Source organism: Hypanus sabinus, chromosome 22 (genome assembly GCF_030144855.1).
Source record: "Hypanus sabinus isolate sHypSab1 chromosome 22, sHypSab1.hap1, whole genome shotgun sequence".
Classification (NCBI taxonomy): domain Eukaryota; kingdom Metazoa; phylum Chordata; class Chondrichthyes; order Myliobatiformes; family Dasyatidae; genus Hypanus; species Hypanus sabinus.
In genome coordinates, this window is record NC_082727.1 from 39,485,974 (window position 1) to 39,503,131 (window position 17,158).

At 38.4% G+C, this 17,158-nt stretch overlaps 1 protein-coding gene across 1 annotated transcript in view; it reads right to left on the reverse strand.

Moving 5' to 3' along the window:
* plce1 (phospholipase C, epsilon 1) overlaps positions 1–17,158 on the reverse strand; it is a 286,649-nt gene that overhangs the window by 183,073 nt on the left and 86,418 nt on the right. Inside the window, exon 2 of the mRNA XM_059947571.1 lies at positions 16,234–16,507. Coding sequence (XP_059803554.1) covers positions 16,234–16,507 — 274 coding nt within the window. The remainder of the gene's footprint in view (positions 1–16,233; positions 16,508–17,158) is intronic.

The window sequence follows — 17,158 nt, forward strand, 5'->3', positions numbered from 1 at the left end:
AGATGGATATTGCATTACCAGGGGTTGATAGAGTTCTGTGGATAGAAAGGGATGTGTCGTTGACATTGTCATATCAGCCAGAATATCAAACAAAAAAAAAGACTGAGGGTCTACATGGCTTCATCTTACTCCTCACTCACCTTTCATTTTTCTGGACCTCCTGCCTATATAATACAATAATAATTGCCCCCACCAATGGATCTAATCCCAGATTTGCCAATCTCCCCCCTCCCCATTCCAGCTGATTAATCACCTCTATTAGATGGGCAGCAAAAAGATTCATGCAGGTTTGCTTTGATCAGAAGAAAATTCCCATAGAATTATAAAAATAAGAATGCCAAAGGACAGCTCTACATTCAGATAAACACCACAGTAAATGGAAAAGATAGACTTATTCTGAGTTATCCAGTTTTGTTTCAAATGCAGAAATATTTAACGATGTTTGCCTTCACCTGGCCCATGACATCATTCAGTCATACAATAAATATAAGCCACATCAACATGAATCCCCACCAGCTTACGTTTGGACTCACTTCTGGTCACTTTGCCTCGTTCGTTGTACTGACCAAGTGAGGCAAGGAAGAATATATCTTTAGAGTTATTTATTCATCTTTCCAGTCACGTTAGCAGTGATACTCTGGTATTTATAGAGCCAAAAGTGCATTCCCCGGATTAGCTTTATGTGCTATACAGCAAATGGCTTTAATGGTCATAATCATGTGCTATAAGATCATAATAGAACCATATAACATAACAAAGATCAGATGTATGATGCTTCTTGATGTTAGGGTCCAGGGCTCCAATGCAGCCCTGTCTGATAGAGAAAATAACTCATCATTGTCTCCATTAGCTGTGAAGATGCCACATGATAGAGAACCTCAATGTGTTACTTGGACTCAAAGACTTATACCTTCTCTTCTGCAAACTGTGGAGAGGCTGGCAATGTATCACCAGGAAAGGTGTTCTTTGGTAGAATGATTTGGTACATTTTTATCAAGAATCAAAAAAATGTTATCTTCAGTGTATTTGTTTAGAGCATGTTAACTTCGGATACTGAAAGGCAGAAATGTGTTCACCTCAACGTTAATATTCTTCACTTGGGGGGGGATGGAAAGTTGATGGACCATAGAAATGCAGCCTGGAAATTGTAGTGTGCCAATAGAGGCATGTGGAATGGTTGCTCTGTGGTGGGCTTGTGATTATTTCTTTGGAGCAAACTTTGATAGAGCTCGAGTAGGCTGGGGGCTGCACCAAGGTCAAGGTCAGCAGCAGAGGGAGGGAGATTCAGCAATTGGATGGACTGATCTGAATCTTCTTGGAAGACCAAGTAGGTGAAATCCTCTATCTGGAAGCATGGAAGGATCTGATGATCTGTGAGTATTATTGGTGAAAGATTAAAGAGAAAAAAAATCAATGTTGTAATTATTGAGGGGCTGGGAGCATAGAACTGAAAGGTTAGAAAGTAAACCATGAATTTGCCCCAGAATGCAGCACACTTGTGAAACCTAGGTATTTGGTTGACTGATGGTGGTCATGCCCAGGACATCAAGGTAGGATGTTGCATGGTGAGTGATATCATACTTGACCCAAACATAAATTTCTAAGTGCAAACAAGAGCAAGATCAGATCAAATGTCCAGAGTGATGTAAAATATTATGCAAATGATCGTAATTTTGCTTCACCTGATGTACATTCGTAATATCATAATGCAGGCACATCCAGAAGAAAATCCTTTTAGTATACTGCTTTGCCAAAAGTCTATAGTTTGGAAATGACTGAAGGTATTCTTCATGCACTAATATCTACATATATTTCAATATCACAAAACCATATAGCACAGATGGAGACCATATTTGTTGAATGACACTTCTGAAATCTTCCACTGAGTGCATTCCGGGTATAAATGTTAATGAATGAAATAATTCTGGTTTCTCTGCTGTTTTGTTTTGCTAATTATCTTCAATCCAGGATCTTCAACAGTGTGGATTGTTACTTACACTCTTATTAATGAAAAGATCTTCTCTCAGCCTGTACTATTGGCACACCTAATTATTTTGATCACACATTAATGCCAACATTCCTTTATTGATATTAAAATGGTCTTAAATTTTTTGATGCAAAATATCAGAGGTAGATTTCTGAAAACCTCTGATTGTCAGTTCAAGTGCCATTTTCTTGTGTTTTTTGTTGGTCCTATGCCAAACCCTGACTAAAATACTCCCACGAATCCTGCAATCCACTGATCTTTCTATTGGAAAGTGGCAAGAAATTACTTTTCTCTTGTGCTTATGAGGAGTCTACAGAAAATTAGTTTGGGGATTTCAACCTAGTTAAGAATCATTAGCCTACAATTCATACTGGTACAGAAGGGAGTTCATTTTGGAGGTTATAATTAAAGGAACAACATTGAACCTATTTTACTCTACAGTTAACCCTTTGTCATATCAAATGGAGGAGTCAGTAATAATAACAATAAGGAAGAAAAATCTATGAGGTGGCACCACCATGCAGGACTTCGCTTGATTGTGCACAGCTATTTCCAATTTACCTTGATGTTTAAAAGTACTCAAAATTTAAAATAATTATTTTTTATATCCATCTTCTCCAGTCCCTGTGTGCCACAAAGCAAAGGCCTCATCAGGAATATTTTAAAAATTTTATTCATTTTTATTTGGAGATACACCAACGTACCACATCCTTCCGGCCCAGTCATCCTACACTGACCAATTACACCCATGTTAAACATTAGCAAGTCGCATTTTTTTATTCATCATAAAGTTCAAAATACATTTATTACAAACCTTGAGGATTCTCTCCTTACAGGCAGCCATGTAACAAAGAAACCCAGAATAACCCATAAATAAGACAGTCAAACACCCACTGTGTAAAGAGAGGAAAAAAATAAATTGTGTAAACAATAAAAGTAAGCAAATACCATTCAGAACAAAAGTGTCCAGTGCAAATGGAGTATGTCAAGGCTTCAACCTCAGTGAAGCACAGATCCTTAGCCTACTATTGGAATAGCTCGGTTAGAGCAGCTTAAGACACTTACACCAAAACCAGCAGACCCACATCTGGCTGCCTGGAATTATTCTCTACAGTCGCCCAACATTGCTTTGTTTTAATTAATCTAATGTAAAGGCAAAATCTTACTTGGTCCAGAGTCCTAAAGGGCAACAAAAGAATTCAAATAAGCCATTAACTAAAGAAAAGTCCTAACCCCAGTCTTTTAAAAACACAAGAAATTCTGCAGATGCTGGAAATCAAGAGCAACAAACAAAAAGATAGCAGAGGAATTCAGCAAGTCAGGCAGCATTAACAGTGGGGAATAAACACTCAATGTTTCAATACCTTTTAGATATTTCTGACATGATGGCTGAATGAAGTAGGCATTTTTTAAGAATAGTGATTGAAACATAAAAATCACTGTCTCCCCTAAGCTAGGCACATGCAGGGCTGTGCAGCAATTGAAATGCTCCTGAGCACGTAGCCTTTGTTGCTGCGTTGCTGGAACTTCCTTTTCTATAATGTTTTTGTTAAAGTACCACACAGTTTTCAGGCCATGTAAAAATTTCCTGCTCAGAGTAATGGTTGGTCTGCGCAGCTGTACAAAAAATTAGAGCAAATGTTGATAAAAATATATTTAAAACATTATAAAATTCAAATTTTATTTGCTTTAATTTTCAAAGCATTACAATCCTAAATGACGTGGTGTCACAGATCTTGTGCCAGGTCTAACATGTTCAGCATGTGAAAGCTATTCCCCAGAGTCAGCGTGCAGAATGTGCAGACAGATGCATCGCCATCTGTCAATCAGTAAGTTCAGGTAGTCCACACTTGAAAATGCGTGAATAAAATATCTGGCGTTACTGCCGCTTCAGCAGCTAAAATTCCTTACGGATCAACTGGCATTTGTCAGTGAGGCCTAGGGCCCTGAAGTACCAGTTGTTGATAATTATTATCTCTGTAATTACGAAGGAATTCACAATCCAGTTATGTGACAATGCAGTTAATGTGAGCTTCAGTCTTCCAAATGAAAGAAATCACCTGGATATTCATGTGAGCCATTTACATTTCATGCCATTTATTCTTCAATTTAGCCATTTCTTCAAAGAACTCCATTACATTTTTTTGATTCTCGCATGTTGATGAGAACACTGCTAAAAGTCTAAGATTGGAGCTTTGACTGAAGATCGGTATTACGTAAGCACAAAAGAGGTAAGAGTGAGATAAGAACATATGGTCCCCAAGCGTTTCACTCTTCTCCCTGAAGATCAAGTCCACCATGTCCTACAGTAGTAGCCAAGGTTTATTTTAAACAAAAGGTGATGGCGTGGGCTTTGGCTTTTAAGACTCTGTGATGATGCAAAATAGGATCACGAGTGTGCATTTGGGTTCCTCGCAGCTGCTATGTCATTCAGTATGATCAAGGCTGATCCAACTTTACTGAAGTTCATCATTATCCTTGGGAGGACAAAGAAAATTCACAAAGATGTTGACCCGACTCAAGGACCTGAGTTATAAAGAGAGGCTGAAGAGGTTAGGACTTTATTCCCTGCAGCGTAGGAGAATGAGGAAAGTTTTGATAGAGAGACAAGCAGGCTTTTTCCACTGAGGTTGGGTAAGACTAGAACTAGAGGCCATAGGTTAAGGGAGAAAGGTGAAATATGTAAGGGGAACCTGAAGGGAGGGAGAACTTCTTCACTCAGAGGGTGGCAGGAGTGTGGAAGAAGCTGCCAGTGGACGTAGTGGATGTGGGTACGATTGCAATATTTCAGAGAAGTTGGATAAGCTCATGGATGGGAAGGGTATGGAGGATGTTGGTCCAGGTGTGGGCTGATGGGACTAGGTAGAATAACAGCTTGGCATGCACTAGATGGGCTGAAGGGCCTATCTGTGTAATTCTGTTCTATGATTCCTTATGGATTAAAATTCTACAGCAACTTTGTATATTTTCTAATCGGTGTCTACACCACTTTCTGTTACAAGGAATTCCAAAGACAACATTCCTTCTGAGAAAATAAATGCTTTCTCATCTCATTTTTCAATGGGCTTCTTGCTATTTTAAGACAATGCACTATGGTCCTAGATTTGATGAGGGGAAAAATTCTCTTAGTACTTAACCGTCAAGAACTGGAAATCTTACACTTCTCAATAAATAAGATCAACTTCCATTCTTCAGAGTACTGACCCAATCTGTTCAACTCTTTAAGGCAGTCCTTCAATACTCTGGATAATCCTAGTTAACCTTCTCTGAGCTGCTCTTTAAATTAAGAGATCAACCTGTATTGAATTCAAGGTGCATTCTCCTATAGCTATGTACTGTTACAGTAAGAATTTCCAAACATTTCTAAATCAACCTCTTTAAAATAAACATCAAAATTTCATTGGTCTTCCTGATCATATTATAGTCCATGGACCTCTTGTTTGATGGCATTGGTCAATGACCTAAAAAATGGTTGGGAACCCTTGATCTAAATAATAGTTTTTTTTATTATTCTTCCTTCTGAAATAATTAATTTCACATTTTCCCAACACTACACTCTAATCGCTAATTTTTTGATCACTTGATCCATCGGTATCTCCCTGTAAACCAATGGTTCCCAACCTGGAGTCCACAGACCCCTCAGTTAATGGTAGGAGTCCAAAGCATAAAAAAGATTGTGAGAATAAATAGATTAAATTCAAATATGTCTGACCAATGTTTTCAACGTAATCAAGAATTGGTACTTTTTTACATTCTACTTGGTCTTGTTTTAAAATTCAACCATTTTGGGTAAATTTAAGACTTTTATTGGAACGAATTACTGGAGTACAACTCCCACATAGTCCAATGTTGTTTTTATTAGGAGATATTGAAGGGACAATACCGAAACTTAAATTGAATAAGTATCAGAAAAAATTTATTAAAATTGCATTGGCAGTAGCTAAAAAAGTTATCGCAGTTACTTGGAAATCTGATTTATATTTAACTATGGATCGTTGGAATAATGAAATATATAGTTGTATTCCACTTGAAAAAATTACATATAATCTAAGAAATTAATATGATATATTTTTGAAAATTTGGCTCCCGTACATACAAAAGATGGGATTAAATATATAGGTCCTTTGAAGATAAAATTATAAAGTAATTGGGGAAAGTAAAAATAAATATTAAAATTATTTTGAACTCCATGGAGCATGTGGGGATCCTCCGATATCCAGGCAATCTTTTTTCTTCTTTCTTTCTTTTTTTTCTTTCTTTAGATAAGGGTTAAGGGGAGGAGGATCAATATTATTTTTCTTTTTTTTCATTACTTTTAGTCTTTGAAATTTTCTAAATAAATAAATAAATAAATAAATAGATAGATAGATAGAGAGCCACTGCTGTAAACCAATATATTTTCCTTGTGGTTTGCCTGCTCACCTACATATATATAATTAGAAAATATGCCTACATTAATATTTTTATTTCTTGTCTTTTATATATTCTAAACAGCTGCTATAATGGCACTGATTCCTGTGGTATGCTCTGGGTATAGGTGGCCAAAATGAAAATATTCCCCTAATCCCTGCTCGTTTCCTGTTAATTAGCCAATCCTCTATCCCTACCAATATATCACCTCTTATAACTTGAGTTCTTGTAATCTTTTAAGTAGCACATTGTTAAATACTTTTGAGTGACAAATATATTAACTGGTTCTCCTCTAATGATTCTGGCTGATGCTATTTCAGATGTGTCAAATATTGTTTCCTCATTATGAACCATGTTGATTCTGGCTGATCAAATTATGACTGCATATGTTTTGAATTACACCCTTATTGACTGATTCTAATGTACTACCGATAACAATGTTAAGCTGACTGATGTGTAATTTTCCATTTCTTCAGTAACTCTCTGGAATCTAAGGATTTTGGGAGGTTATTGCCAATGCATTGATGTTCGAGATGTCGACGTGTTGGGATGGGCAATTGTTTTTGATGGACTCTAGATCGAGGTCTCTGAGGGGCTTTGCTATTGTTTGTATGGTGGGTGATGGGGGGGTTGATGCTTTTGCTGGAGCAAGTGGGGGAGAGGGTGATGGGTTGATGCTTTCATTGCTGCTTGTGTATGGGAGGGGCAGGTGCAGTTCTGTGGTTCTAACATTTTCAATCATTCATTCTTTGAAATTTTCCTTCTGTTTTGTGGATGTCTGTGAAGAGTAAGAATTTCAGGTTGTATACTGTATACATTCCCTGGTATTAAAATGAACTATTGCATCCACTATTGCTATAGCAACTTCTGTAAGGATCTTCAATTTTATTTAAATGGTATTAATATTTCATTAACTCTACATATTCTTTTAATCTTTTATTAGTATATTTAATTATATATTGTTGTAACTCATCCTCAATGTCTTTAATCACCAGTGAAATGCACACCGTTAGCTTTTACTTTACTGGAAATAAGCATCATATTTGCCCTTGAAGCACTTTAACACATTAAATGGTTATAAAATATGCTGAGCAACAACTCATTCCATGGATGGCTAAAGACAACTGCCTATGTATGCAGGGAACAATCAATTACCTTCACAGTGTAGATGATAACAAGTGCATGTGAGTATTAGACAATGCTCTCTCAAAGCACAACTACTGCACAGCACATCTTTTCTCCATAAGAAGAAAGAGTCACTTTGCAGCCTTTCGTATTCAAGGGCACAGATAAAAACAGTAAGTCTGGAATTCTCTCACCATTTCATGGAAAATAAGAGCATTAAAAAAAAAGTATTTCTACAAAGTGTAGATCAATTTATTTTCCCAATTTTTAATATGTACTGCAACTTTCAGAAATGTCACAGTAATAGTATACTGGCATGACACTACATTGCGATTCAGTGCTTCAGCACCATGCTGACAAGCACATAGTGCTGCACTATTCATTATGGTGGTTCTACCTCATAATTTCAAAGGAGAATTTCAGTCTTCAACCAATTTTAGGAGTAGTTTGAAGCAGGTTGCAAAGCAACATGGGCCAAGATTTACTGCTGTGCAGATGACAACACAATAAAATTCATATACAAATTGAAAGTATTCCATCTCCTTGCAAGAATGCAGGCACACTGGAGGAACCTGTCAGCACAAACTTGTGATCATTTGGGCTTCTCAGCTGCTAAAAGCACAGTGCATTCACCAAGGAAGATGTGGAAGGAGATTTTATAATGAGTGTGAAAGCTATAAATTTAAAATAAAGAATTGGATCTTGCATTCAGACCATGACATCATTTAAGCTTTTCACCATGTGGTGCATAAATAGGATAAAAATTCACCAAGTGTCTCTGACTGTCAAAATCCAGAGACTCATGATTCTCTCACCACATCCTCAATGCCCCCATCACCAAATCCAGACACCCTCCTTCAATGCCACTCCTCTGCCACCTTATCTCCTCTTGTATTTTTCCTCTACAATAATTCACAATCATAATCAATTCTCCTTTCTAAATTCCCATCTACAGCCATCTTTTCAGATCATCACATCCCTCTTCCCAGTCATAATCCACACACCATCAAGGAGCACTGCCTCAAGAAAGCAGCATCCATCATTAAGAATCAGCACTGTTTAGGCCATGCTCTCTTCTCACTGCTGCCACTGGGAAGGAAGTAGAGGAGCCTTAGGTTCCTCACCACCTGCTTTAGGAACATTTTAGCCATCAGGCTCCTGAACCAGCGTGGATAACTTCACTCACCTCAACTCTGAGCTGATTCCCCAACCTATGGACTAATGTTCAAGAATTCAACCACTCATATTCTGTGTATAATTTATTTCCTTATTTATCATTATTATTATTATTTTTATTTGCATAGTTTGTCTTCTTTTGCACAATAGTTGCATGTCAGTCTTGGTGTGTAGTTTTTTCATTGATTCAATTGTATTTCTTTGTTAGACAAGAAAAACACAAGACATAGGAGCAAAATTAGGGCATCAGCCCATCAAGTCTACTCTGCCATTCCATTATGGCTGATTAATTAACATCTCAACCCCATTCTTTTGCTTTCCCCCTAGAATCTTTGATGCCCTGACTATCAATCTTCGATTTAAATATACTCAATGACTTGGCCTCCACCACCATCTGTGATAATGAATTCCAGTTTCACTACCATATGGCTAAAGAAATTCATCCTCATTTCTGTTCTAAATTATATCTCTATACTTTGAGGCTGTGACCTCTGATTTCAGACTCTCACACTATAGCAAACATCTCAACATCTACTCTTAAGTATTCAGTAGGTTTCAAAGTAATTCCACCCCCCCATTCTTCTAAACTCCAATGAGGTCAGTCCCAGAGTCAGTTGTCAAACTCCCTTCATACATTAACCTTTTCATTCCCTGAATCATTTGCGTGAATCTCCTCTGGACCGTCTCCAATGCCAGCACATCTTTCCTTAGATAAAGGATCCAAAACTGCTCACAATACTCCAAGTGCATTCTGACCAATGCCTTATAAAGACTCAGCATTACATCCTTGCTTTTATATTCTAGTCCTCATTAAATGAATGGTAACATTACATTTGTCTTCCTTACCACCTACTCCACCTACAAGTTAACAGTTAGATAATCCTGCACAAGGATTCCCAAGTCCCTTTGCACCTCTGATTTTTGAATTTTCTCTCCATTTAGAAAATAGTCTAGGCCTTTATTTCTTCTACCAAAGGGCATGACCATAAACTTCCCTGAACTATATTCCATCAGCCACTTTTTTGCCCATTCTCCCAATCTAAGTCTTTCAGCAGACACCCTGCTTCCTCAACAATACCTGTCTCTCCACCTATTTTCATATTGTCCACAAAGTTGACCACAAAGCCATCAATTATGTCATCTGAATTCACAAGAAGTGATCCCAATACTGACCCCTGCAGAACAGCAAGGGTCACTGGCAGCCAATCTGAAAGAATTCCATCGGATTCATCAGACAAGATTTCCCCTTTAGGAAACCATGCTGACTTAAGCTTATTTTTTTTTCTCTTTAATTTATTGAGATACAGCAAGGAATAGGCCCTTCCAGCCCTTTCAGCCATGCCGCCCAGCAATCTTCTGATTTAATCCTTGCCTAATTACAGGATAATTTACAATGACCATTTAACATACCAACTGGTATGTCTTTGGACTGTAGGAGGAAACTGAAAGAAACTCACATCATCGTGGGAAGAATGTACAAACTCCTTACGGGCAATAGCATGCCTTCATTGTCCCAAAAGCCTCAACCTTATTAACAGACTCCAATAGCTTCCCAACCTCTGAAGTCAAACTAACTAGCATATAATTTCCTTTCTTCTGTCTCCCCCCCTTCTTAAGAGTGGAGTGACATTTGCAGGTTTCCAGTCCTCCAGAACCATTCCAGAATCAACTCATTCTTGAAAGATCATTACTGATGCCTCCACTGCCTCTTCAGGTACTTCGTTCAGAACCCTGGAGCATAGTCCATTGAATCCAGGTGACTTATCCACTTGCTGACCTTTCAGCTTTCCAAGCACTTTCTCTTAGCAATAGCAACTACACTCACTTCTGCCCCCTGGCATTCTCTAATCTCTTGCATACTGCTACTGCCTTCCACAGTGAAGACTAATGGGAAGAACTGACTAAGTTTGCTCACCATATCTTTGTCCCCATTACTACCTCTCCAGCATTATTTTCCAGCAGTCGAATATCCACTCTTGCCTCTCTTTTACTCTTTAATATCTGAAAAAACTTCTGGTATACTTTTTTTTATATTGTTGGTTAGCTTACCTTCATACTTCATATTTTCTCTCCTTATTGCTTTTTAGTTACTTTCTGTTCATTCTCAAAAGCTTCCCAATCTTCCAACTTCTCACTAATTTTTGTGATATGATAGGCCCTCTCTTTAACTTCCCTTGTTGCCTTATTCTTCCTTTAGAATACTTCTTCCTCTTTGGGATGCATCTATCCTGCAGCTTCCAAATTGCTCCCAGAAATTCCAGCCATTGCTGCTTTCCCATCATCCCTGTTAGTATCCCTTTCCAATTAAATTTGACCAGCTCCTCCATCATGCCTCTGTAATTCCCTTTACTTCACTGTAATACTGATACATCTAACTTTATCTTTTCCCTCTCAAACAGCAGGGTGAATTTTATCATATTATGATCACTGACTCCTAAGGATTCCTTTACCTTAAGCTCCCTAATCAAACAACATCCAATCCTGATTTGCCTTCTCCCTAGTGGGCTCAACTACAATCTACTCCAAAAGACCATCTTGTAAGCATTCTACAAATTCCCTCTATTGGAATCAAGCACCAACCTGGTTTTCCCAATCTACCTGCATATTAAAAACCCCCATGACGATCATAACATTGCCCTTTCTGCATACCTTTTATATCCCCCATTGTAAATTGGACCCACATACTGGCTACTGCTTGGAGGCCTGTATATAATTCCCATCAGGGTCTTTTTATCTTTGCAGTTTCTTAACACTACCCACAGGGATTATACATCTCCTGATTCTATAACACCTCTTTCTAAGTATTTGATTTCACTTTTACCAATAGAGCCACCCCACCTTCTCTGTCTACCTATCTGACCTTTCAATAAAGTGTGTATTCTTGGATGATAAGCTCCCAACAATGATCTTCTTTCAGTCACAACTCAGTGATTCCCACAATATCATACCTACCAATCTCCAACAGCATTACAAGATCATCTGCCTTATTCTGTATACTCAGTGCATTCAGTCCTGTATTCATTAGTCCTTCAGATTTTGCCCACTCATCCCACTGACTGCAATTTTGCCCTACCATCTTCCTGTCCTTCCTCACAATCTCACTGAACACTGCATCTACTTGCAAATACCCCATCCACCCCATCTACCAAATACCCCATCCACAGCCTTATCACTCCATTTCCCATCCTCCTGCCAAATTATCTCAAAACCTCCCCAACAGCTCTAGTAAGCCTGCCTGCAAGAATATTGGTGCCCTGGGGTTCAGGTGTAACTTCTCCTTTTAGTACAGGTCATACTTTCCCCAAAAGAGATCCCAATGATCCAGATATCTGAAACTTGTCCCCTGCACCAATCCCTCGGCCATGCATTCGTCTGTCAAATCATCTTCTTACTTTCACTCCAAAGGAGGTCCTGCTTTTCAGTTTTCTACCTCAATTTGCCAATTACTAATTTCCGTGGTGGAAGCAACTGAGAGTACGAGACTTCTCCCCACCCCCCCCCCCCCACCCCACCCCTTTGTTTGTTTCTGCTCATAGATAGCCTATCCTTGTACAGAGTTGTTGAGACCCATCAGGCTGCACTGCTTTTACATTCTCTTTGTATTACATATAATGACCATGCAGTTTGTATTCCTTTGGTTTTTATGAGTAGAAGAGCCCAGGTTTGGTGTATCTAATGCAAGCCTTTGTATTCCATCAAACAACTTGCTGAACCTTTACCCATGATTTTCATGCTGGATCAGGATTAGGGCAAGTGTAAAAAAAAAGTTTCAAATTTTTGTTGTACTGTTCTTTGATATAAACTATTTACAAACATTGGCAGCTTTTGTCTGTCTCTCACTCGTTGGTTTTATTCACAAGTTTGAGTCAGTCTGGGAACATACATTTAAAGTGTAATTCCCAATTTGCTGCACAGAGCTCTTGCAAAGAACATCAGCTCCAAGATCCAGATGATTGTCTGACCCATGTTTCCTCGGAGGGTGGTCCCCTTCCTGGGAACGTGGGACTGAAGAATTACTGTTTTAGAGTACTGACGTGGCCATTCTTGGATACCATTATACGGCCGCATGAATGGAAACAGCAGATTATGGGGAGATTTCCCATTCACGATAGCCACAACATTTGTTTGGACAGAGGCTTTAGGGAGTTTGAAGTATGATCCTTAAACAGAAATTGAATTCATCCCAGAAACAAAATGATGAATTTGTTCATGCATACTAAAACACTTTAAAAGTAAAACACCACATAACATCCTGTCTTCAGAAGTCAAATAACGAGATTCTGATTTGGACTACATATATCATTTAAAGTTCAAGTTCAATTATCATTCAACCATGCACATGAATAAAGCCAAATGAAACTACATTCCTCTAGGGACAAGGTGCAAGACATAGAACCAACAGTCAGATTACTGAAAAACATAGTTACAAAAAAAAAATTAAAAATAATAATGCATCCCAAGTTCCCGAGTGTCATGACCTGTGGATTATGATGCATGGCTGTTGTCATGGAGCCATGTTTCTGTAAAAACAGCTCGCGGCATTTCCTCATATAGCGTAGTACAGCCACAGATGAAGGCAATCCAGCTTGTCACCCACTAAGAGAACACTGGAGGGCAGCACTAGCAGAAGGGGCTGGCTTCCAACACAGCACATAATCCAGCAGCACACAGCCAGCTCCAGCATTACCCTCCTTGGCTGCCACTGTACGTGACCCAAGGCATGAATAAGGCCTGGTCCGCGCTACAACCGAGGCCTTGCTGCTCCCCACCGTCAGTCTGACCAAACAAACCAGTGAATCAGACTCACAGTATCCTACACTACCAATGTCCAACCGGGTCCTGCAGTCACAACAAGAATGTCCAAGACAATCACCTGCACCATCCACTGGATCGCGCACTGCCTTTGCACACAATCACTGACGGTGTTTCCTTGCCTGGATGGCTAACGCAAAGTGCAACACTGTGCAACAAGTCCAGCTCTGCCGCCATCCAGCAACTCAATGGTGGGTAGACCATCATGACGTTCTTGATAACCAGACGTTCTGATTGTGAATAAGACGTAAAAAACAAGCAATTGCACCTTTGTTTGTACCCAGGGAGGCCGCTGTGTCTGAGTGCACCACTATCTCACCAGAAGATTGGACTATAATTATTCATGGTCCAATCCTTTCTGCAAATCTGAAAAGACTTCTCATTATGCTAATGATATTATACAAATATAAATAGCTGTTATTCGATAGGTACAATAATTTTTGGAGGGAAATTTTTTAAAATATTATGCTTAATTTAAGCATAACATGAATATTTATCTATTTTTAAGTCATTAAATTAAATGTATACTGAATAACTGCCAACCGTGTTCAGGATCTTAAGTGCAGTATACCTGCTAATGGACAATACAAGTGGGCCAGATGTGCAAGCAAGATCCTTCATGGAAATGTTATAGTTTCAAATTTCCCAACTTTTCCCATTATGTCCAATTATCCCTGCCCAATAATTGCATCCAGCATATTAATGAAACATCTCCCATTAGGCACACTAATCTGCTTCAATGTGCCTTCACACTACATATGAGGCAATTTGGAGAGACTCTACTGTTGACATTGGCTTGTCACACTTGCTTTTTTTAAAAAATGATGCAATAGGTTGGGAGCAGAGTTGCTTACTGGCATTTTGATCGGGAACTTCTGCCAACTTTGTTAAGTTCCAAAAACTCAGTGTAATCAAGTACCTGTCAAAACATGCTCCCTAAGTTTGATGGTCTTGGACCAAAACATTGACTGTTCATTCTCATCTGTAGATGCTGCCCATCCTGCTGAGCTTCTCCAGCACACTGTGTGTACTGTTCCAGAGTTCCAGCATCTGCAGTACTGCTTGTGTGTATTCTTCCCAAGTACCCAAGCAATGTTGCTAAATATTCTTTAGACTAGGGGCTCCCAAACTTTTTTATGCCAATGGCCAATACCATTAAGCAAGGGGCCTTTGGGCTCCAAGTAGAGAACTCCTGCTTTAGACTTTGAAACCTCTCCATTAAAATGCCATCTACTCTTTGGGAAGATATCTTAATGATTTATATCTCATGTAAAGGGAATAAAATGAATTTCATATAAAGGGAATGCAAACCCAGATGCATCAGACTGCTTGACTGTACATTTTTCTATCTCAAGCATGTGAATATCCCAAGTCCATGATGCTCTGCAGGATAGGTTTGACAATAATACTAGAGGACATGGCATTTAAAAACAGAAAACATGAGCAATTTTACTTTAAGTCAAGTGGCTAATGTCTCAGGTCAATCAAATAAAATATCAGTAAGGAGTCAAGCATTGTCACAGTAATTCCATGTACACGTGAGGATTGATTCAACAGGTTCGATGATCACATTTTATTGTACATTACAGAAGCTAATCCCTGCTGGTAACATCTTGCTCTGTTATAACCAGTTCCAAAGGGGAAAATATGGACTTGATAAGATATTAGCACAGGCTGTTGAACAACCTGCTTTACCTTTTTTATTGCACAAAACCACAAATGTCACATGAATAGCTTCTCCTTTTGAAAAATGAAGAATTCAATCCAAACCAGCACTAGGGGTTAGCAACTAGTTGTAAGGTGCCAGGTAAAATTTCTATTCAGCTTTTATTTTGTTCCCAACATATTTATTTATTCACCAATACAGTCAGGGGTTGGCCCTTTGAGGCGTACCACCCCAGAAACCCCACTACCCCAATTTACCCTACCCTAATCACAGAGACAATTTACAATGATCAATTAACCTACCAACATGCCTTTGGACTGTGGAAAGAACCTAGAGAAAACTCATGCATTCCACAGGGAGGATGTACAGAAACTCCTAACAGAACGGCATCAGAATTGAACTCCAAACTCCAGAACACCCCAAGCTGTAATGTAACCGCTATGTTACCATGGCAACCATTGTTCAAATAATCCTTCCACAGAAACTAAGATACCTCAATATTCCAATGTATCACTACATAACACAGAAAATTTCAATCTCAGCCTCTGTGTTTACTCTCAATGTTTTCAAAAACATGAAAGTTTCAACATTTTCATTCTGAATAGAAATAGAAATGTGTCAAAATAGAAATGAGTCAGGATGTATGAATTCTATAATTTCATTAATAGAACTGAAGAATTATTTGCATAATTCTCAACCAACACCAGAAGCAACAACTGTAGGCAGAATACTTTCTACATCAATTCAGTGATGACAGAAAGGAAGATCTAATCAGCCAATAAGAACATATCAGAGTAGCTTCATTCCCCAGAAAAAGAAGTAGTTCAATTTGCAAACAACATATCTTTACTAGAAAGTTTACCCCAGGATTTTATTTTCTTAAATCTCATTTAGGAGCAAGAAAGGTTTCCCATGTTTTCCAACAGTATTGAAAAGCAGAAATAAAAATTTCAGGAAACATGATCTATTATTGGAAACATTTCCTAACCCTAATTAGTTAAACTCAATATGATGGATTTAAGTAGCATCAAGGACACAAGACCCCTGTCACACTTACCTTTCAGCATTGCTCTGCCTGTGGGTATCCCTGAAGGACTTAGGAGTGTGTTCCTTGTCCCAGTGACTGCAGTTGCTTCTAGCAGAGCGCCAGCCACGTGGTCAGAAACAGTGGTCCTGTACAAGGTGGCACGTATCTTCGGCACAGAATCATTGACACATAATTTGAGGTAAGCTCCAGCTCCTAGGCTTCTATTGTTGACCACTGAAGCCAAGATCTTTCTCGAAGGATGCAGAAGGTAATCATAAGATTCTACTGCCAGAGTATAATGAATCTGAAAAATAAATTGCATCAATTGATCACTGCAGAAATTTTGATTGTTAAATAAAACTAAAGTCACTGAAAGCCAGGCATTATTGATTGTGCTTTTTAAAGGTAAAAGATATGAAAAGTCTTCATTGAAAGTGTGTGTCCTTTACTCTGACACAACCATCTTACAGATCTAATAAAAAATGCAATCTTTTTTGTTACATTACACAAACGTTACATACCAACAGCAGCATACAATCCTTTCAACTATTTAGTACTCTTTATGTTACATTTCCTCAGAGCTGTTCCAGCTCATGTATTTGGAACATTGGAACGTAAGACACAAGTTGCAAAGTACATTGACACTGTAGTACAGTGCAGATTCTATAAAAGAAATCCTTTCAAATAGTTCTCCACCAATTAGTTCCCAAAAAGTACTGAAGTTTTACTCTCTTTCTACAGCACAGAGTTACCCAGACTTTTCTCATTTTTCAATATTGAACAATCTAAATCGTTGCCCTTCTATCCCTCTGGTCAACATTGTAGGGCAACATTTTTGTACCATGTCCAAAGGCTGAAAACAAAAATCTTAGCAATGTGTTTATAGAAAGTAATTTTAAGTGCCAAATACTACTTTTGATCTAAACAAATCAATTTATAATGATTTGAGTTGGAA